General features: G+C 40.3%; 1 protein-coding gene across 5 annotated transcripts in view; it reads left to right on the forward strand.

The window, feature by feature from the left end:
* TMEM177 (transmembrane protein 177) overlaps positions 1–23,726 on the forward strand; it is a 43,668-nt gene that overhangs the window by 7,149 nt on the left and 12,793 nt on the right. The window contains exons 1-2 of one of the 5 annotated variants that reach the window (XM_079311224.1): positions 1,195–1,267; positions 3,970–5,276. In XM_079311224.1, the coding sequence (XP_079167350.1) occupies positions 3,984–4,934 (951 nt within the window). In that variant the 5' untranslated portion in view covers positions 1,195–1,267; positions 3,970–3,983 and the 3' untranslated portion in view covers positions 4,935–5,276. Of the gene's footprint in view, positions 1–1,194; positions 3,654–3,969; positions 5,277–23,726 lie in introns of those variants that run through there. The other 4 variants (XM_079311225.1, XM_079311223.1, XM_079311226.1 and 1 more) reach the window with 4 other exon arrangements.

The raw sequence follows: 23,726 nt of genomic DNA on the forward strand, positions 1-23,726 counted from the left end.
AATTTCCATTTGGATAGTGAAAAATTATTACGTTATGACTGCATGGTGTGAAGGGACACTTTAAAACAATCATCCACCATCAGTGTAAACTTCCTATAAATGAGACAAACCCAACCTTTTACAATCCCTTACCCAAGTAAATCCTAACATGGCCAAAAGCTATTCTGTATTTTCGTTTTGCACATCCCAGGGGCAAGGCTGGGCTTCCCAGAGCTCAGCCCTGGGATGTCGGTGCTTCCAAAGGGCGCTGCTCGGGCACCCACCTCCCCTGCACTTCACATCCTTCCAGGGCTTTCTGAGTGCCCGCGCTGTGGAACAAATCCACGCGGCCTCATGAGAAACTACACTGGCCATCTGCTTTGTGCAAACAGTAATTGTAAAGCAAATAGAAAATCCCTTAATGTCTTATTGGCCCGTTAGGAATGACAGAGAAAACAAATCCTGTACGACGGATGCCAGCTCTGCCACTTGCTGCCTTCCCGGCAAGCATTCCTGCCCTGCAGTGGGTAGGGCTGTATTAATAACACAGATGTAAAGTATCTTGAAAGAAGGACACTGGGAGTTACAGCACAGAACACAAGCGCACAGAACTAGGTTGTGACGCGGGCGGAGAGTGGCACTCCCCGCCTCACGCTGCGGCTGCCCTGTGAGGGGAGAGCCGGGTGTCTCCGGCTATGCCCCTGCCCTGTGAGGGGAGAGCCGGGTGTCTCCGGCTATGCCCCTGCCCTGTGAGGGGAGGGCTGGGTGCCTCCGGTTCTTCCTCTGCCCTGTGAGGGGAGAGCCGGGTGTCTCCGGCTATGCCCCTGCCCTGTGAGGGGAGGGCTGGGTGTCTCCGGCTCTTCCTCTGCCCTGTGAGGGGAGAGCCGGGTGTCTCCGGCTCTTCCCCTGCCCTGTGAGGGGAGGGCTGGGTGCCTCCGGCTCTTCGCCTGCACGGACCGCGGGTGGCATGTTCCCCGAGGTCCGCTCTCCCGAGGCGGGCTCGGGCTGTGTCAGTGCAAAAACCCCAGGACCCTCTGAGGGAGCTGTCCCTGCTCTCCCGAGGCCGGGCTCGGGCTATGTCAGGGCAGGAACACCCGGACCCTCTGAGGGAGCCGTTCCCGCTCTCCCGAAGCCGGGATCGGGCTGTGTCAATGTGCAGGAACACCCGGGAAGCACTAAGGGAGCCATCCCCGCTCTCCCGAAGCAGGGCAGGAACACCCGGAGCCTCTGGGGGAGCCGCCCTCGCCCGCCCCTTCCGCCCGCAGCCCCGCCTGGGCCCGGACCCGCGGTAGGTGCTGGGCGGCCGCGGTGGGGGGGGCCGGTGGTTCCTGCCGTGGGCTGTGGAATTTTGCCGCTCTCCTTTGCCATATTCTTAATTTTCATGACCTCCCGAGCCCTGGCGGCGAGTCCGGCCCGCGCCCCGTTTCCTGATTTAAGCTGGGCTTTTCCCTCGACTGCGTGCGATTTTAAACCAATAAATTCAGTAACACACACGTGATGTGGCCAGACCTGCCTAGATATCCCCCATCGGAGCTTTAAGTGCCTATGACACCACAGAGATAGAAAGTACTGCAGCATTTAGGGGAGGCCGCCGTGTAAGCGTGGTGGTGGCTTCATGGTTACTAAACGATTAAATTTACAGGATATGGGCCGTATAAATTGCCTTGCAGTTTCCGGTTGCTTTCCTCATATATAAATTGTAGAGAGTTTATGAATAGAAATAAAGATGCATACACGGTTAGGATTGCAGTGGAATATCTGCAGGAGCTAAGCATGTGCACTGACCCTTTGGGGAAGGTTTGAAAGCATAAATACTAAAATGTCTTGTGGGCAGTTTTCCTTTTATTTTCCTGAGTATGGACTACTATGAGAAAACAAATACCCTGTGGTGTTTCCTGCTTGCTTTTGCATTTGATCATGCGAGAAAGAAGTTTTCATTTGGTAATGCAAGAAAGGAGAGTATTCAGTGTGGTCTGTCCTTCCCCACACAGGTGTGGATGGAAGCTAAACAGGTATTTTTTTCCTTGCAGCGTTTCTAATCTTAAAACAAAGTTAGCCAACTCCAGTGAGAGGGCATTCTCTGACAAGAGAAACCTGTGAAGTCCCTGCCTCAGCTTCACATGAGGATTAAGTGACAGTCATCCCTTAGAAGTGCTTCCCCCTGTACTGTAAATGACATGACCTTTTTTAACCAGATCTAGACTACCAGATTTGCTAAGAGATCATATACTTCAAAATGGTCTTTTGAGTTTTAAGTATTACCTTTTTCTGGTTTTTAGTTCTATTATCAAGGAGATTTTCTCCTGAAATTTGGTTTCATTCAAGCTCTTGGCTCTTTAGCGTGTTTTTCTTAAATAATACTGTCAAAGACCTCACCACTTCTGTCTTCAGCAGAATGGGAGAATACCACTAATTATTACACTAAGAAATACATATTAAATTACTGTATGGTTACATACATCATTGTTTTTATTAAGCACATTAATCTTTTTGTTTCCCTGTGGTTAACGCTCACTTGCTGTTGATCATGGCTGCTGTATCCTGGCATGTAGTGCTGTTTGATGATTTTACAGACCCCAGTTGTCCACTCTACCCCTCTGTGAGAAGTCCTTGTCCAGCACATGTGGAAGGAGAGCATGTGTCTCTGCTTCAGCTGCTGCCGTACAAAGCCCAGCAGCATAGCTGAGACCCACCTTTGATGGTGCTCCACACTAAGACTTTGCTTGTCTTTTCCTTCTGCCACTGTGGCTTCCTGTGAGGACAGCTGGAAACACTCATGTCTTTGACAGCTGCAGCAAGATTCTATGAAGCTCGTGTGTTAAAGCCCTGGGAAGAGACTCTGCAAATGGAAAGAGTGGTGTCCAGTTTTCACTGATCTCTCTCTTGGATTTAGGTGCCTAATTCACTTTTATACCTTCATAGTAGCATTATTCTAGGCAGGAATTCTGTAGCCAATAGATTTTTTTTTTTTTTTTTTTTTTTTAAGAAGAAATCAGAGCTTTCCTGGGCAGAGCACATAATATGGGTTGGATCATAAAAAGAACTGATGCTTCCCAAGGGAAGCAGGACTCTTGAACTGGATGAGTTGGCAATTTTGAAAGTTTTTATTTGTTTGTTTAAAGAATCATAACATAGTCATAGGCCCTTAAACAATTTATGTTCCAGTTTCTAGATTGAACATAGGGTTTGTCAGAGAAATTATTTCAGAGACAAATTTTTAAAAGTAGCTATTGAAGGCATGCTACTTTCTGAAAATAGCTTTTTGCTGAGTAAGCTGGAACCACTGCCTGGGAGTTGAAATCTGAATGAAAGGAAAAAAAGCAGTGTAGAAAAAACACATACTATTTCTTGTTGGGTTTTGGTTGGCTATTTTTTTTGTTGTTTGGAATTTTTTTAATAGTGAGCTTGACTATCATCAGAACAAACTCCTAAAGGAAAATTCTGTCTCCTGAGATTTTTCAAATCAAAATGTGATCCTGTTTTGAAAGTTATAGTCAAACTCAGCTTATTGAATTTAGTATTCAGGTTACTGATTAACATTTTGCAGCTGTACTGTAGAGGAGGTTGGCATAGACTGATCTAATTATTGGCTCTTTCTGACCTCAATACCTATAGATTGTATAGTGGAAGGCAAGAGTGGGATTGTACTAGCAAGGACTAGACAAATGTGTTGGGTAAATACAGGGTGTGTATTGATTGCTGGGGGAGGAGGAAGTGTGGTAGCTTTAGTACTGTCTTTATTGTGGTAAATTGATTTTCTGGAGGAAAGGGAGAAGTTAATTCTTTGTATCAATCATCTTGTGTTGCAAGGCCCAAAAATTATCTCTTCCTCTTAAAGATGTTTTGTGTTTTGTCAATGTAAAAAAATGTTTCTTTGGTTGTTGCGGTCTGCTTCTTCTCATGTTTTTTGCTATGGTTGCTTGGGATTTGCTAGAGAGATGACAAACCTATGTATGCACACTTTAATTCCTGATTTTGTGTTGCAAACAGGTTAGGATTTGACTATGGCAGTGCGGTTCCTGTGGAAGGCATCTGTGTGGTTCAAGAAGCACAAGATCGCAGTGTTGGCTGTTTCTTGCGTGGGGCTGCTTGGCACTAACCTTTCCTATCACGTGTTTCCTGAGCAGACCTTCAAACTGTTGCACGAGTGCTGGTCAGAGGGGCAGCCAGCTGAGCTTTCAGAGAAGCTCTGTGGTGTGTTTCAGGATGTCCTTCAAGATACTGGTGTGAAGTCTGCTGACTCCTACAGAGCCTTTGCAGCTTCTGGCTTCCACCCTGTGAGCGCTGGAATTCCCTGGCTGCCCGCAGGCTCTTTGCTGGGCATCCCGCTCAACTTTGATAGCACAGCTGAGGATAAAAAAGGAATAGTCAACCATGTTGTTGTAATAAATGGCAAGAAAGTAGACTGGGAGAGCAGTGAAGGTGTGGCTTTAAAGGAAGCTCTCACATTTTCCCTTAACGCTCAGAAGTTTGCCATTGCCAGAGAAGTTGTGTACTTGCAGAATGGCAGCCCTTTAGTGAGTGCAGTTGTGGCTCCGACTTGCTTGGCTGGGACTTTTGTCTGTGGGACAGCTCTAAAGCTGCTCCTGGGGTTATCCACGGGCCCCCTGATCCTCCGCAGCCTCTGCAACCTTGTCACTGCCATGGGAGGGCTGCTCTGCTACAGTGTCTCTTCCGACGCTGTCACCTATCACCTGGACTGCAGGGCCGACAGGAAGGCAGCCAGGCTTTCCCCAGACTATGCCAGAGGTGGCCTTGAGTTTTATGATAAAATCTTGTCCCGCAACAGGATCTTTCGTGGTCTGATGGGCAAGCAAGGGATGAAAATGTATGCCCCGAGTGGTAACCTTTTCCCAAGGCACTGGTTCAGAATAAAGTATACCCCATACACTTACCGGAGAACTTTGATTGTTAATATTTTAAGCGAGCTCCAGGCATCAGATAGGAGCGCTTGAATTTTAAACTTGTGAATTATGTATTTTGGAACACTGCTGTGCTGCTTTTTTTTCCCCTTCTGTATCTTCATTAGAATTTTGGGGTTTATTTTTGCATATAGTTTGGGAAGAGTTATTGCACGTTTCTTGAATAAAGAATTTTCTCTTAAAATATTAAAGACTTGCTTCCTAAGTGCTCAGTTCTGTGTGCATCTCAAATCACAAGACTGCTGAGAAGGGAAACTTTTCAGACACTAATCTGGAAGTTCTGCTGTGCTGCTTTGCCTTCCTGTCATTTCCGTCTGGCAGATTGGGAGGGGCAAGTCCAGTGGAGAGTTTTGGGATCATTATAATTTAAACTGGGTTGTTTGCTGTTTCTCCTATGGAACAATACAAAGATACTTTTAAAAATAGACAGTCTTTATTGTGTGGTTACATCAAGACACAGTGTCTTTCTGTTCTGTGTAAGATCTTGTTATGTGTGTATTCCTACACTGCAATCACTATCTTCAGTAGGAGACGTTGGTTAGCCTGCAGTTCCTACCAGTACAGACAGATTATTACCAGCACCTGCATTATTTATATAAATCTAACTCTGCTCTCTCCAGAACAGGGTGACTGCAGTGTCACTGTGAATATTTCCCAGGAGTGGTAGTATGTAACAGGACTGTCCCGGGTCAGTTGTTTTCTCACGAGTGGATAAGGTTGTTTAGAAAAGATTTTTCTGCTTGCTTTGGTATCATTTTTTGTCTCATTTAAAAAGAAGTCTAGATGTATGTCACCTCTTATGTCAGTGAAGGCAAGGTATGAGACCTAAGTTTGGCATTTGGTGCAGAAACTGGTGAGGTCTTTGATGAAGAGTTGCCAGGGGAAATTTTCCTGTATCCGACTGGTTTAAGAAGATTTTGTCTGTCAGACAAAGCTTTGCCCAGGATTACTAATCTGCTGAAGAAGTCTTTAGTGCATGGGCAGTTAACTTTCCACTATAGCCTCACCTTGTTTTTCAAGGTGATAGTTCTCAGACTTTGTTGTTCCCTCTTTACTGTTCTCCCTGGTGACATCAGAGTAGTTCTCCTCACCTCTATCATTCTTACCAGTAACTTCTACTATTTTGTGCTTTTTCAGTCAGAGATGTGCTGAGTGTCCTCTCTGCTCTGGCTTTGTATTTTCTTCATCTTCTACAATAAGAACTGTCATGCCTGTGTTTGCCCAAAGCATTACTGAGTTCTGTTTTCATTTTGAATCACATGGTGGCATAAAATTTATATTCTGGCTTCCAAAGCCCTGCTGTGGCTTTCCATTGCTGAAGCCATGCACATGAGATGTTTGAGTTTCTGCTGAGGTAATCTGTGCCTCTGAAACATCACCTATTGCTTGCACTTGTCCTCATCAAGTCCAGTGCTTTTCTGACTGTAAGACATAAAACTATTGTTTTCATGTCCTTTGTGAAAGAGTTTGATAAAATTTCCTAGTCTTTGGAATAAAAAGAGACTTTACCTTTAGGTAGGAGTCTTTAAAAGATTTGGGCTAATTTTTTTTTTACTTGTCTTCCAGGTAAATCCACTATAAGACATCACAGAAGTTTATTGGTAGACTCACATAGTGACTCAAGACTGGAAAATAATTCCTGGTTTATATAGCCTGTGAGCTCAGTTCATCCTCCTGTTACCCCTTCAGACAAGTCTAAGCTCCATGAATTATTCTGAGAGAGAACTTGGCTCACTTGGTTTATGTGGTTGAAGGAGCTCCTGCAACATAAAGAGTGCAGAGAGGATATCAAGACCTTCTTGGAGATTTACAACAAGTAGCAGTTTAAACAAAATGTAATTAAAGTAATCTACTTACCTTTTGCCACTCTTTACTGTTGATTTTCATCAAGATGCCTGCAGCTAGTGTGGCTGTTTGACATTCTCAGGCTGTAAAGCCCCAGTGATGCTAATGGTTTTTGCAGTTGTATATTTCACTTGACTCTTACAGCAGGATTCTCCAAGCAGCTCCACTTATCTATAAATGCTGTGTCCCATTTACCCTTCTTTGAACTTGCTGTGGCACACTGGTGTTGGTGAGGAAGGGCTGGTTTGCAACAAGATGTGTGCCCCTTCTTTCAAGACAGATTCTTGCCAAGGGCTTGCACACTTCCATCTCTATGTACTTGAGCACAGTGTCATATTGTCAATATAGGGAAAACAGGAATTGCAACCACAACTGCTATGTAAGATTTCCCTGAACTTTGGGAATGTGCAGGTTGTCCTGGAAAAGATTTTTGTGTGCATATGTTGTGTGCGTGAGGTAATTGTTGCTTGCAAGATCACCCATGTTATTTGGCAAGTAAGAACAGCACAACTCAAATACATGGGCATGACAGTGCTCATGAAAAGCCTTTTATTGTACTGCAGATGTTTTTCTGTAGGCAGAACTATCACTGAAATCAAACATGAACTCTACATATTGGTGATAAAAAGGGTCTGGTTTTGAGAGTTCACTAGGAGCAAGCACCCCAGAATGAAAGGTGGAAATGTTTCATGCTAAGAATGGTCTGACATGCAAAAGCAAGTTCATACAGTGGCCCAGAAAAGGCCAAACAAATCAGTTTGTAAATTGTGTCAGTGAACAGCCTCCCCCAGCTCTGAAGCTGAGAATCTGAGGAATCTGAAGAACTTGTTTTTGTATTAACTGGCTTGTGTTTTGCTGCTCAGACAAAGCAGACTTTGAATAAATTTTGTGTAGAAAAGCAACAAAAAAGCTAAAAGGAATTGCTAAAAGATGTGGATAAAAGAAGTCTAAGTCTAGAAACCCTAAAAGCAGAGTAGAATAATGAGCTCTCATAAAAATGGAAACTATCTACAGATACGAAGCTCTCTATCTGGTAAAGTGATTAAAGGATGAAGAAGTATGAATAGCAAATGACCAAAATGAGTTGCTAGTTTAAAATTTAGATCAAATCAAGTTTATAGAGGGATTTGCTTGACTGGTTTATTTGTGTTATTATCCTGAATTTTCTAGGTAATTGTACCTAATGTCGTGGAAAATAGTCGTGGAAAATCCTAAAAATTGCAGTTTCTCATTGTGGAGATACCTTCAACTTGTTGAATGGCCAAAAACATAAAGTTGTCAGAAAAGAGCAAGATGGAGAGCTAGACAGTTTTCTTGATGACAAACAAGCTGTGGAAATCATCTGATTACAGCAATTCCTGAATCAAGTGCTATGGGTATCTGGCTTCTTTAGCAGTTTACAGGGAGCAGGAGCTTCAGAGGGAAGCCTCCACCCAGGTAGCACATGAGTAAAGTTTGTGGGCTTGTCCAGAGGAGTTCAGTTGAAGTGTAGTGGTCCTTTAGAAAACAGCCTTTTTTATTACAGTAGAGCACTGCTATCACCCTTTTTCACATTAAAGTGGTTTCCAGCATATGACAGATAAGATGGTGAGAGAGCTGACTGCAGAGCTGTGGAGCTTCTTGCCCTGCAGGGAAAGCTGGTGGTGTTGGAAGAGGTACTGGGAAGAGCCTACTGCTGTTGTTTTGCCCTTGGCTGTAGCAGTTGTGAAACAACCACAGTGACAAAGTGTGTCTTGCATGGGTGGGGTGTGAATTTGAATGTATGAAGCAAAGCACCAGGATTGAAACACAGGTGGCTTTCACCAGAGGAACAAATGCAGAGGATCCATCAAGGAGTGAGTACTGATATATGCAGTATGTACACCATATCCTGCAACTGTTATCTGCTGCTATTCATTAAAAACTCCATGTAGTAGCTGTGATTACGTTAATATAACAATTGATAAATTGCAGACAATCTGCTATCTGTGCATCCAGTCTTTCCTTGATTCCACTCAGCTGGAAGTGTGTATTATTGAAAGGCAGAATGCCTTTCAAGCAGAAGAATGGTAATGTAGGAAGACATGCTTAAGATCTTGGAATAAGGAGGACACCTTCTGGAAGAGATTTGGTTGTTGTCAAAACCAGACTTAAGAATAGAAAATCAACATCATTATTCTCCAGGAATTGCTATGTTAGACAAATTAAACCGAAGACACTGAAAAATGGCTTATGGATGTTTTGCTGGCCATCTTTTTCACTGAGAATATATTGGTTTGTTAAGCTGAAGTGATTATATTCAGGCTGCTCAAACTGCCAAATCCATAAAGTGGAGAAAATTACTAAAATTTGGCCAGAAACCAGTCTGTTTCTCTTAAGCTTCAAAGCCAGAAATGAACATTGAAATATCTCTGTAGTTGGAAGTTTTTACTCTCCTCAGTAAGACCAAGTTTGCCAAAATCTATCCAGGTCTCCAATTTTGAAAGAGTGTTCTTAAAAAACTCAGTTTCATATCCTAAAATGCACTTTGATAAACACAACCAATCCAGGTGTATGTTTTTTTTACTCCTACCTTAATTTTTCTATAGGAAAAATATATTGCCAGAAGAATTTATGGTGCTTTCTGCTTGTTTTGAAAAAATAATTGTTCACCAAATCACACTTACTGGAGAACTTTCTCCTGTTTAGTTTCTGGGTTTTTTTTTTTCTTCCCATGGTTGAACTTCCATTATCTGGAAAGTTGGTCCCTTTTCCAGTCCTGACCTGGTTTCTCAGAATCACTTTTTACTTTGGTCTGCAGGAGCATTATCTTGTTAATGTAGTCAAGGTGTTAACAGCTTCTTTCAATATAAATAAGTAGCAGATCAAGCTGAAGCTGTGTCCTCCTTTGTGTATGGCAAAACTACTTCTGTAGAAGTCTTGCAAAACAGCAGATCTCATTAGGGTGACTAAGAGTACTCAGAAAACATAAGACATTGTGAGCCTGATCCCAGGTTCACAATTCCAGCAGTTTTTGCAGAGTAAATATGAAGAAAGGAAATGCAGCATCCAAACAACTTTTATCCAGTAACTGTTTAGTGGTTCAGTGCAGACCTGCTGACCTCTGGAAGTTTTGTTTCTGTCATATGCTGGAAATTTTCCAGTGGGAATGTTGTTGTTTCTTCATTCTCTGCTTCATTTCCACTTACCCTGTTACTCTAATTGCCTCTTCTGCCTGCTGACTCATCTTACAAGCTACTTTAGCTTGCTCAACCAAGATTTGTGAACTTTTAAGTGCTCACTTGCTGCTTGCACTTTCATTTGCACCTCCCACTTTTTCCTACAGTACTTACCTGCCAAAGACCACAGCAGCTTCAATTCTCCTGTGTTTTACATTTAGTCTACATGTTTTTTCAAGGAAAAATGCTTTTGACTACATGAGAAATAGGCATTGTGGTTAAAACCTTTCCTATTTTGCCACAAGAAATGAATGTATTGTTGCTTTTGAAATTTCCATTTAGCATTACTTTTTTAAAGATGTATTTCTTATCCACTGTTAGTGTCACCCAGGTTACTTTTGGTCCTAATTTTCCTCTCTCACTTTTAAGATGCTGCTATTCCCTTTAAGCCCTTAGAAACTTTGTTTCCTGTTCTTGAAAATTTCAGGGTATTTAATATACTTCTGGCTAAGTGTGGTATTGTGAGTTGAGAAATTGTACCTAATGTCGTGGAAAATAGTCCCACATTCCTTACATACTCTAAATCTTGATGTTGTTACAGAGATGTGTACTGCACAAGAATTGTAATACATTCTGTAACCAATTGCATTTGATTTCTGGGTCAAGTGCTCAGTGTATCCTCATGTAGCACCTTTTCCATCCCTTCCCAGCTCCTTAGATGCAGGCCCGTTCCAGGTACTCCAGGTCACACAAAGCTTCTGCTTCAGGCCCCTTACCCAAACCAATTCATCTTCAGTGCTCCTTTCCCTGGAAGCAGTTGCTGCTCTGCTACTGCAGATTTCACTGGAGCAGCCCCTGATTTAGAGGAGTTGAAAACTTAATATGATGGTTCCAATTTGCACTAAGCAACATGTGGCAAGTTCAATACCACAGTGGCTCTGCCAGGTACGTTGATCCAAAAAATCCATGCTACTGCTTATTTCCAGCCAGAGAGAACGAAACTTTGCAGAGTTCTGTTACCACAAATATAATTGTCAATATCAATATGAATTGGCTAAGACTGAAGCCATGATTTGTGATATAAAGATAGGAAGTGGAATTTTAGTAGTGTAAATTGTACCATTGTAGCTATTAAGAGATTTAATTTATGTGGAAGTAAAGATAAAACTATAATCTGTGTTACTATTTTAAAGCTACATTGATTCTTAAATTAATTACTGTACAATGAAATACTGGATCAATTTCTCAGGGAAGATTGAAAATTAAAATCAAGCCATGCTGTAAATAACAAATCTGGTTTTGAAAAAAAAAAAAAAAAATTCCCCATTTTTTATTCTTCATATTCTGACTAGACTGGAGGATCTATATAAATATTTCAGACAACAGAGCATGGTAAGAATTACTCTGTAGAAAGTTTTCCTTGTAAGATCTTTTCTCATTTGGGATGAGTTTCACTGCCTCAGTGACCGTGTTTTAAAAGTGTGTTATATAATTCTCTGTAGATACCCATAGACAGATGTATTTATGATTTTTGGAAACTTCATGTAATTTAGGCATAAAACTTGAAGTGTGTTTTATAGTTCCTCATTAATAATAGTTGAGAATTATACTCATCTAAGGCAGCACACATAAATTCTTAATGTTCAGACATTCATTATATTCCTGTGATGGTTAGAAGTTGCCATAGGAAAATAAAAGTCAGGGATCCCAAAGATTATTATTTTTATATATTCTTTTACGCAATTTGGAAAAGACAAACTTTTTATTGAAGTTTTCATTAAGCATGACAGCACCTTATAAAAGGAAATGCTGAATCCATCATTTTATGGAAGTTCTAAATTCAAGTAATTTTTTTGCAATCACAATTTAGAGATCCTAATAGTGTTTGCTTGTATCATATTTGAAGACTGTGGCACAGTTGCAGGTGGCTGGATGAAAACTTGGTTTGTATGATGGCTTTACACCTGTGAAGCAGGTGAAAAGGCAAAGGTTTTTTCTTGCTTTTCTGGCTAGAACATAATTTATGTGTTGCAAATTGAAGTCAGGCTTTAGCAATTGCAAATTGAACTGTAAAAACATTTTTTTTCAATTTTTTTTCTTACTTTCCAGCAGCAGAACTGGATATGTAGAGCCATGGAAATGGTCTGAAAGCTGAATGAGATGAGTAATTGGGATTTTCTACATACTAGGGATTTCTTTCAGTTAGTATTAAAGAAAAAATCTCTGCTGAAACCTCATAATAGATGAATCAAAAACGGTACATTTTCTTCTAGAGTCACATGTGACCAGATCTTTTTTTTCTGCTTATGCAGTGAGCAGATAAAAAGTAACCAAACATGGTGCCATGTTCTGAACAAGCAGTTCAGCTGGCACACACATATATTATTTCTTTCACACAGATAAAAATTTGCTTGCATTGGAAAAGTGTTATGTGGAAATACCAAAGGGAAGTTTACCTGTAACACAGATTTCCCAAATTTTACCATGACTGTCTCTGAAGTTTCTTTTATTCTGAGGCTGCAAGAAGATTGGATACAGCTTTGAACACTGCAAAAATGTGTGTGTGCATGTTCCAGGATCAGATATGTCCAAACTTTTTCTCCTTCTACTGAACGTCATCATCTTGGACTTTCCAGTCTGATGTCTGCTGTGAAATAATTGTTCCTTAGCTGGTTTTTTATGGGTGTTGGATGCATGTTGGCTTCAGCTGAAACTATGAAAGCTTCTGGAAAGAAACAGGCCTATTGTGCACTAGTTTCTTTCATGGTGATTTTAACCTTAAAGGTTTTCTACTGAATTTTGCTTTGAATGGTATAGAGAGAGGCAATACTGATGGCCAAATCCAACAGAGGTACTTGCCTAGAACCAGCAGGAGGCTTGGCTGATGTTGTGATACAGATTGGAGGTTATGAAAGGTGCATCCTCCCAGCACAGCTCTGCTTACTCGGTGGGCAGGATGCAGCAAGGGTCTGGAAGTGACCCGGTCGTGCTGCTGCTCACCAGTGAAGATTCCTGCTCAGCCAGTTGGTCACTGCTGCTGGGTCTGTGCAGGGGATCAGACTGCTCTGTGCTCTGAGCCAAAGCTTCACTGCTGGCATCAAACCCATTACCACTGAGATCTGGGATGTCCTTTTAACACATGGTGGAGGAGGTGACATTGTGCCCACTGTGTTGTGTAACACAATAGCGTGCACATTGAGGATATAGATCTGTGCTAAATCGTCTCTTCAGGCTTATGATTTGTAGATTTAAACCATAATCTCCTGGAGATTATATGAAAGAGGGGGTTGCAGGCACGAAGGGGATCCCTGTGTCATGGGGCAAGAGGAAATTTAGGAATTGTGGCTCTGGAAGAGGAAGAGACAGAGGGTATGTTATGGTAGATTAAACAGAATAAGGACTGAGATACCAGTATCATGCAATCCAAGGAACATTTGCATCATATTCATTGTAGATAATGTGGAAAGTGTTTAACTGCTTGGGAAATAAGGGACTGGAACCAAGTAATCCCACAAGGTGGGTGACCTAACCACAAAGCACTAATCGGGTTTTCCTTGAACAGATTATTTTCAGCAGTGTGGAACAGTGTCCCCTCTGCCTCCTTCTCAAGTCTTATTTTGCCTTGGGTTTTCTTTTTATGTTGGCTTCCTAGAAAAGAAAAAAAGGTAAAACCAACACTTTCATTGCTACTAAATAGGTTATGGAGTGCAAAAAGACTGCTAATTTTTTTCATTATGATCAAAAAAAGCCCCTTTCTTTAGACTTTGGCACAGAAATATTATCACCTTATGTGACTTTTACAATTTTCCATCTTTACAGTACTTTTTAGTACTTTGTAATTTCCTTTAGGATAGTTTCTATCCAGGCTATCAAAGAGCATGCAATATGAATTTCTTACTGCATGACAGGTTCCATGAAAAGCAAGTGTAATAAAATACAGATCATGTTGTAGCTGTTTTATTTTCTTGGTGTTTAATGTGTCCATCCATCATGCCATTATAACCTCATTGCACATTTTGTAACCTGGCTATTAAAAGTTTTCCACCCTGCAGTTGGTGGATGGGTTCATGGGCTGTCAGCTATGAAACAGTGATTCCCTAGCTTAATCCACTAGCTAGATCTGTTCTGCTCAATGTCCCTATAAATAATTTAAGGAAAATCACAAATTAAGAGCTTTTCCCCTGCCCTGTTTCTGATGATAATAAATAATATTGTGGACCAAAGGCAGAGAAGATCCAAGGTAAGCCTCTGTGTGTCAGATGTGAACTTTGTGTCCCTCTTGGCAGATAGGCAGTCACACAAACACTGGCAGCAAATCAGTGATGAGCATATGTGCTTGAGTAACTCCTGCCCAATGGGGATAACACTTGACATTCTCTCTGAAAGACAACTTTTTTTCAGGAATTCAGCAAAGCACAAGAACTTTGAGGACATGACTGCTTTTCCTGTAATTAACAGGCTGAATTGAGTTGCAGGCTGAGATTCTCTAGTTCACCTAATCCTACATCTGTCATGTATAATCTTGGGTTTTTAAGTGCCAAGGCCATGTTGGTAGGGAAACTAGTATCTAGCTAGAGGGCTTGATTAATGAGAGTCTAACCAAGGGGAAGGGAGACTGACTGCTGTCATCTATTAAGAAGACCAAAATGAAGTATCCACACTGCAGCAACTCTGAATTATTTAGTTACCACAGATGGACAGGATGCCATTTGAGTCAAGAGGGTTTGGCCAGAAAGTGGCTTTGCTTAAAGCCTAATGTAAGGTGTATGCAGCAGGTGTCTTGTCTTGCCAACTGAGCCATTTTCTTTTTCCCATGGAGCTTTGGCCCTTTAGCATTCCAGGTGTTGGTCCCTCAGAAGGAACTGAGTGACCCTCCTCCAAGAGGCAAGACTTTTATTTGTGCCAAGTTTGCCACATAGTTCCAAGGTACCTACCATGTTTAGTCCCTAAAAATTTTTGTTTGGTCAATAATGGAAAAAAATAGTCAGCATAGCATTACTATTACTGTGTGGTATCTTTTGTCCAGAGATATACATCTTCATGGGGATTTTCATCAACAGAGCTACTCTCTAGCTTTGTCAAATTCTACTGAGGGTTTTTTTTCCTTGTCTTATTCCTGCCTACAAAATGATTCTTTTTCTCTCTTCTCTCTTTCTCTTAGAAATCCCTAATTTAGCAAAACAGATTGATTTTATTATGATCCATTGGAGTATTTTGCAATCAAGCTTATGTGACATAGAAAAATTACCAAATATTTCTGGTTTTCTTCTGTCTCTGAGCCAGCTTCTCATCGATTGGTATCCCTTGATCACTTACTCTTCAAAAGCAGCTTTTTTGCTAGGAGTATATAAATTTCCATTAAAATTATTACATTCATTTTCTGATCATTGTTTTGTTTACTAATTCAAGAAATCACAGCAAAGCATCACTTTTTGTAGAACAGCCTTTTTGTATAAGCCCAGATACAAGCACTATGTTTTTGAAATGTTTAGGTGATTAAAATTAGCATGATTGTACTATTTGTGGTGGAGTAATGCTGATGTGTGAGAATCTCTATTGGCAGTCACCATAAATGGGTAGAGTTAGCTAAGAAGTGAAGCAGGGGCATCAGAAGGAACAAGTGGTTCTGGTACATGATAAAATTGAATATATGCTTTTTTTTCAGACAGTTTTCTTTTATGGACATAGATTTAACAGTTTCTGTTTCTTATTGATTCTCTGAGAACAGCAGCTTCATATTGTGAAAGTAATTTTATTTGCTCAGATTCCCAACAATCAATTATTTGGTATTTGAGAACTCATAACCAAAAATGACAGGGTCAAAGTGAAGTCAGAATACATGGTGCCACAGCTCATGTAAACTTAGATATTATGAAAAGGAAGATTTAGTTTAAAATAATGCAGTATTAGTTTATTTGTTTTACACATTTATTGTGTATCTGTAGGATGTAATCCACTTGTAACATTTATTTTCCAGTAAAATATGAAATTATAACATTTCCACGTCTGTGTGTTAGAAGCAAGTCACATTTCACATTTTTAAATTATGAACTAGAAACTCAGTTTATCTAAATTGCAGCAGCTCCTCTGAAATCAGCAGTTATATTAATTTATTCCCCAATAAGTCTGACTGTCCTGAAAGCTAAGCTTATCTAGTCAGAAAGGTCTACTAGTTGACAAGAATCAAATAATGCATATTTTATACATCTCCTCCTATTCCTTGGGTTTGGTAGTAAGATGCTTGTGAGATTTATATTCAATACAGGAGCCCTTCTGGGGATGGCCTTTTGTTTTCTCAAAGCAGCACAGACCAGCTGTCTCTCTCTTGCACATCCTGGCCATGGCTCCTGCCTGGATTTTCAGAGTGCTGTGTGTGTCAGCCCAGCATGGGCTGGGGAGAGTGGTGGTCACCATTCTAGTGCCCCTGACCTCAAAGCAGAATGGGTTTTGTACATCATCAGACTAAATATTCCATATTTGGTCTGGTTTGTTTGGTGAATGGCATTAACAAAAAAAAAAAAAAAAAAAAAAAAAAAAAAAAAAAAAAAAAAAAAGAAAAAGTATTTTGTCCAGTTAAGTGTTAATCACCAAACTGATTGCTGACATCCAAATTTCCAAGTCTCTCATGTAACTTCACTCCTGTGTGAGGATCAGGATATCTCTATTTGTAGATGTTTGTCTGATGTCTCCTTGTTTATCTTTCTTGTATAACAGAGGACCACTAACATGATATAGTTTTCTAGACAGACAGAATCCATTTCCTTTATGCAAGTATGTTATTCAGAGTCAACAAGAGGTAGAATGGTCACACTGGGAAATGGTTGCTACCTTGAGAGCTCAGAGGCAGAAGGATTTTGCTGCAGTACAGTAAGAGAGCTGGAGACTGTCTAAAACTATAATCTTTTAATGTGCTAAATCTCAGTTCCCTAAACTCACAGTCTTTTTATGTTATGGGAAGCTTCTCATAACTTCCAGATATAGGCTGGTAAATAGTGTGTCTTATATTCAGCAAATAGGAAAAGAAAATTAAACCTTGACTGTAGATTTTTTTTTTCTATTTAAACTTAGTGGAAAAATGCAAGATGGCATGAACTGTGAAGTACCAAGACAGCAAATTTAGTTCAGCTTTTTCCTGAGGATGAATATTCAAGGACATTGAAGCATTTCTACTTCAATTCTGAAAAAGATGCACACAAAGTAAATACTAGGTTTATACTCCTTTTCTTTGCACATCAGGTATCAAGGCTCTTGCCAGTTTTTATTTTGGCAAGCCCAATTACCAGGTTTGCTTGCCAAGGCTGTAGAGAAACATCATTTGTTGGCAAGATGGACTAGATGACATAATGTTCATGGTTGTTCCTTGCTACAGCTTCTTTACTTCTGCTAAAGATTGCAGCACTGTTGTTCTGACCACTGAAGTTAAACCTAGTTGCTTATAAGAAAATAAAGTACATTGCATTTGGAAGATATGAGCATTTATCAAAGCTCTCTTCAAAGGGTTTGGGTGTCTGTGGGCCAGATTTTCAAAGGTGACTGAAAACATAATAAACGTGTAGAGAAACATGAAGAGACTGAGAGGCTAAGTGATAGTTTGCTCTTTGAACCCAATCTCCTGGTAATGAATGTTTCTCTACTGAGCAAAAGGATTTGGAAGAACACATTTCCACCTATATTGCCACATCTATGAAAAATCTATTAATCTCTCTCCCCTCTGCAGGAGTGCTATAAATGCACCAAACCATGAAGTTAAGTGTTTTTATACCTTATAATGATAAATTGTCCATGTTACTGTTCTTCTTTTAAAAGCAGGAACTATATAAGGCACTTCTTCAGGAAATTGGCTCTCTCCTCATTAAGCTAATCTTTTGCCCCAGAACATGGAGTATTCCACATGTTCACAATCACTAAGACATCCTCTTACCATTAAGTTGTTAATGAAGGTATCTAAGTAAGAGATACCATTATAGTCATTACCTAGTGACAAGATATAAAATTATTCTGACACCTCATCTCTTAGGCTGAATTCTGCTCTCATTTGGTGTTTCATTGTCAAGGTAGGAATTAAAATAATAAAGTTGGGGTTTAGCAAATTTGTTTCTGATCTTGAAGCCATATGCCTGTTTTATGGTGGCAACTGCTGTAGCCTTCATCTGTAAGCAGAAGAGAGGCAGTAAATAAGAATGTTAAATAATTCCTATGGTTATTGTTCTAAGACATGACATAGGTGAAAGGAAAATTGCCTAAACTAGAACTGGATAATCACCATTTACTTTGGCTGTCACTGGACCACAGGACCCTATCCTAATCTCCTCTCTCTCTCCATCACCTGGGATTTAGATCTGGTCTGAACATGTGCTGCTATTATCTTTTCTTTCTCAACACACCAGTGTTTTCTTTTAAAAGTAGCTATGAATTACATTTTTCTGTGTTCAAAAATTGCAAATATCTGACTCTGATCTGGCTGATCAGAGACCACAACAGACTTTTAAGTAGCTGGCAGAGTGGACAGAGACCCTGTTCTGTGAATTTGCTTTCTGTTTTTCTTATTTATTTTGAGGACAATGTAGTAATGTGCATTTTATTTAAGTAATGTGTGCATGTGTTTGATGTGTTTATTTTCTTTTGCTTCAGCTGCAGTGATCAGCAAATGCAAAGCTGAGTACAGGTAAATTGTCATAAATGGTTTGCCAAAGCCTCATTACCGGGAGGAAGCAGTAATGCCAATTTGCAGCTAGAAGCATTTTTAAAGTAGCTTTTCATTCTAGCAGAAGGGAGCTTGATCTGCTGCAGGAGAGTAACATCTGTGCACACACTGTAGGGTGCACCTGCACCATCATTTCAGTTTGGCTCAGGAGCATGGTTTTGAAATGTCTCTCCTAGCTCTGCCAGGTGTGACTCCCCGTCACCTCGGCTGGTTATCCAGTGCCACCCCAGAGCCCCCATGTTCCTGCTTACCCCATGCCAGGCCAACAGCATGACTCTCTCCAGGGGGCTGCAGCACAGCCACCACCTTATTTCACACAGTGCATTTGAACAAAGCCAGCTCCTTGTTGTTGGCATTGCCATAGTAGCAGTAAGAACAGTGATACTGATAGTAATGATGATGTCTCACAATAAGAAGGACCATCCTGTAATGTGTGCATGGCCTTTCTAAGAGGGAGGGAGCCCTGATTATTATAGACACAAGCCAGCCTGTGCCTCCAGGAGCTGGGAATCACTGGCCACATTTTACCTTATGGTATGCACATCTTGTCTATAATTTATAAGAAATACTTTCCCTGAAACTTAGGAAGTACCGTCTGTTCACAGGGTTTTGCTCCACAAAATGCCAGAGCTGTGCTGTTTTGGCCACTGATGAATTTTGTTCATGGTGATGGTGCATTTATATTTGAAAATTAATGGAAAGGAGACAAAAGTAGCACCTGCATGCCTTGGGGTTAAGTCTTGGAGAATAATTGCATGGCTGGAGAATTATTTATAGATTTTGTGTATCTACAGTCCTGCAATAGCAGCATTTGAATAGAAATTGGGGACTAATTGCAAGCAAATACAAACTGGTCAGTCTCAAACAAATAGACAAGAAAGTATGAGATTGTGTTCAGGCATTAAAGGAAGAAAAGGGCATAAAGATCAAAACCAACATAAAGAATGAAAGTCAATGGAATAAGGATGTATCAACTGATATATATGCAATGACTTCCTATTTTGAACTTTTGAGTCACTTTTCCTTGGTTTTCTGTGTTTCTTTTATCTCCATGATGATGCCAGAAATATTGTGATAGAATAGAGATCCACTTGTGTGCAAGATCTTGCATGTTTGAAGCTGAGATTACAAGTACTTGGGGGCTAACACCAAATCTGTTTATTAGCCTAGAGAAAAACAAGCTCCATGAATACAATTTATTCATTTGTAATGAATAAATAACACAAAGGAAATTTATTTGGAAATAACTATTCAAAGGAAGAAGTGCTAATATTTCAGTGCAACATTTACATGAAGAATTATTTGCAAAGTGTTATTCAAACATATATCAAGGTACTGAATAAGGAAAATATTTATCCACAATCAGTATTTGATAAAAATACTGCCCAGCTTTGCAATGAATAATTCAGTCTGCATTAGTAAGACGTGCATGACTCTGCACATTGTTCATGTCTTTATAAATGCTGTGGTAAATTGCTACAGGTTAATAGGTACTTACATCTTTTTCTGTGTAGAATGCTATGAGGTCCAATTTCTCAAAGGAGTTGAGCCACCCAGAAGTTTAAATATGATAATGAGTTGCAGATACTAAATCCGTGTGTAAATCAGGGCATGGCAATGTTAGTCACAGGGAGGCTGTTTGAAACTGGCATGGAGGGATAATGCAGCAACCTGAAGTAGGGACATGTTCTGTAGGGCTCTCTGTGTATTCATTTCACCCTAAACATCCTTTTCTTATCAATACAAAAGGCATGTTTAAAATTGATAGGATTTACTGTTTAAAAGCTGATTAGAATCCTAACAGATTGCTGATGAGAAATACCAAAAGAAGGATAAGACTGATTACTAGACACTGTGATGAAAGATGACAAACTCCTGTGAAAAACAAGACACAATAATGTAGAAAGCTCACTCAAAAAGATCTCCCTACCATGTTCCTACTTCTGTTTCTTTATAATTGACATTTAGGCAGGCAGTGGGAGTCAGGCAATGTAAATAGCTGTGAATCTGGCATCCTGTTGTTAAGCCCTGGACAGGCAGTGAACAAACCCATGTTCCAAGCCACAGAGATGTATATGAGGTATGTGCAAGAGAAAAAAGAAAAATAGATTGTGAAACAGTAGTAACATTTCCTGTAGATTCAGCTTTTTTAAAAGCTCATAATTCTAAAGCAAACTGCAGTTGCTTGGTTCCAAAAACTGTGTGCTTTCTGAGAGGATTTAAAGTTAAGCTGGTTCAATTATTCACCCTCTGACTTCAAAGAGCTCTCTAGACTGTATCAACCCATATGCCTGGTTAAAAGTTTGCATCTGTTGTAAAGCAGTTTCAATAACACAGCAGTCATATTGCCATAACTAAGATATATTAATATTAGAACATTAAGAAAGCATTGTATCTATTTATATCTCTCTGCTAATCTTTATGCACATCCTAACCATTATTTTTGTACATTGAACTATCCAGTGACCTTAGAGTGGGGATGTACACATTGTGCTAGTGAAGATGAGTTATTTTATCAGGAAGCCAGGCCTTGAAGTTCACTGAAGAAAAGCCGGGCAATACAGTGCAGGTGACCAAAAGCACAGGAACACAATGTCAGCAGGGCCTTGAAGGCACAGGACATTACCTGATGCCTTAAGTACACATCACAAGTAGCAAATTTCATTTCTCAAGAGAAATTAAATCTTGAGAGCTGAGTTAAACCAGTTTTAGGGCCTTATTGGGACATGTGTTGTGTAATAGCCTATTGCAGCTGGCTGGCAGCACAGGTGGAGGCTCCTGTAGATGGTACAAAAGATTGCAACAAAACCAACTAGTCACACAGGAATCTTATTTCAGAATTGGGTACGCAAATTGATCACTCTGATATCTTCTATGGATGCATATGTAAAATTATTTCATCATTACATTTGCTCTAGTGATATATTGTTTTTGTTGGGTTTGAGGCTTTGGTTTAATTTGGGTGTAGAAAGCTGCACATTTTGGTTTTTCTTGGAAAACAAACATCTAACTGCTTGTGTTTCTTAGAACACCTTTGCTTTATACAAAGCTTGCAGACCTTCATCATCCTCAATGATGCCATTCCATATGTCCAATTCTACCATAATTGGTATTGTAAATCACTGGAAAAGACTGCAAGAAGCAGATATGTCTAGACATAAAATACAGGTTTACAGCCTATATGGTTCTTTGTAGGAACAATATTATTGTGACTGATTTTTAAGCTAAACAAAATTAATGTGCCTTTTTTGCCCGCTTTTATTTTGTGCTGACATAGGCTGATAGAGCAAATAAATAAATAATGTTTACATAAAGCTGTACTAGATTCATGTAGGTTTTATAGCATGGTCACACCTGAACAACTTGATGATGTTGAGTATGTAAATTAAAGATGTTCTTGCTGCATAAAAAGATGCTGGATGTTGTAAGTGACAAAGCTGAAACACTGACTTACAAATTTGGTGTGCCATCCAGTGAGCTTGTTAAGCAGCATCCCCTCAGGAGACAGCAGTAAATGCCAGTGATCAGCCTTGAATCCACTTAGTGGATATCCTGTAAGGATTCATTTTGAGCCCACATTTTTTATCTGTAGATAGGTCTGAAAAACAGTATCTGTGAAATGATTCCTTAATGCAGACATTTGGTACAGAGCTGGTATTACAACTTCAGGACCACCTTTTTCTGAAAGTGATAATAAAGGATTTGACTGGGAAATAATGTGAGCAGGATTCTGTCCACCAGAAGTTAACAGTGCATGTCAACTGTGGGTGATGGGCAGCCAGTCTCCCTTGGGATCACACAGGACTCTGCATTATGGCAAATCTCCTTTCCCCCTCCCTTGAGACAGAAGTTTCAACCTGCAGAAAGAGCATAACTTCACTTTTCAGCTCTTATTGACACCTCATTGCTAGAGGCATTACTCTTTCATTTTCTTACCACTTTTCCAGATTTGACCTGCTTTTTCTTTTCCTTTTCTTTTTGAGAACTAGTGTTACATGCTATTCTAAATGAGTTTCCCTTAAACATTCTCTGAGAGATGCCTTCTCAGGTGTTTGGGGCTTTTTCCCCCCATTTTATACCTGATGTTATCTACGCAAGTGGTCTGTGTTTTTAGGAAGTCATTGATCTTTGCTGTATCAAATCTTAGCATATTCCTTAAGGACCTGTTTCAAACAGGCAAAATTCCCTCCACTTTTCTATTTTCTTTTATATCCTTGGTATCTGACCTCTGGCCAGTGTATTCTGGCTTCTCATGCTGCCTTTCTTCCCTCAGCACCCTTTATTCTGGAAAGCATTGCTTGGTAAGTACCTGGGCTGCTTTTAATTGAGCACTATATTTCCCTCTTTATTTGTGGCTCAGCTATGGCAAAATCACTAATATACAGTGACAAAAAGCTCCAGAGAAAATACTGTGAGCCTTGGGTAACATGCCAAGAAGTGTAATTGCTGATGTGCACAACAAGCCATTTCACTTGTGGTAGAAGTGTGATCCTAGCATTGATTTTTTCCATTACAGCATCAAACTCCATGTATGATGCATTAACAGTGCTTCAGTGGGTGGATATAAAAATCTGTCACTTTTTACAGCTGCCTCAGTGCCTGCCCTCTAACAGCCCCAAAACCTGTGCTGTGCCACACCAGGGGGTATTTCAGTGTTGTGGGAAATCATCCCTTTGACACATGAGAAACCAGATAGTGAGAGGGGACATGGCAGCACATCCTATCTGCAAGATTGCACCTACCACAGCACCCTGAATGGTGCAGGCAAGGGAGTCAGGGGGTAGCAAAGTGGGCAGGAATTAAATGAGTAGTTTATCCCCCAAGATGGGGAGCTGCCAGTGCAGGTGTACCAGTGTACCCTGGCACAGCATGTGGGGCACAACCTGCTGAGACCCCTTGTCTCATCCTCATATGATAGCAGTGATCCAAGACATGCATGAAAAAGAGCATTCCCAGAGTTCCTATTTCTATGTAAGAACATTTTCTAAATCCCTAAATATAACTTCTGTGTTATCCACTTGGTCCACCTGCCAGCAAATTTGCTTTTGAAACACACTTGGTAAATGGTTGCTCCATGTGGCTTAACCATCCTGCACAAAGTTTTAATTTCTTCTCTGCTCCACTTTCAGAGGTTCTTTA

Source organism: Erithacus rubecula, assembly GCF_903797595.1.
Source record: "Erithacus rubecula genome assembly, chromosome: 8".
NCBI classification, from domain to species: domain Eukaryota; kingdom Metazoa; phylum Chordata; class Aves; order Passeriformes; family Muscicapidae; genus Erithacus; species Erithacus rubecula.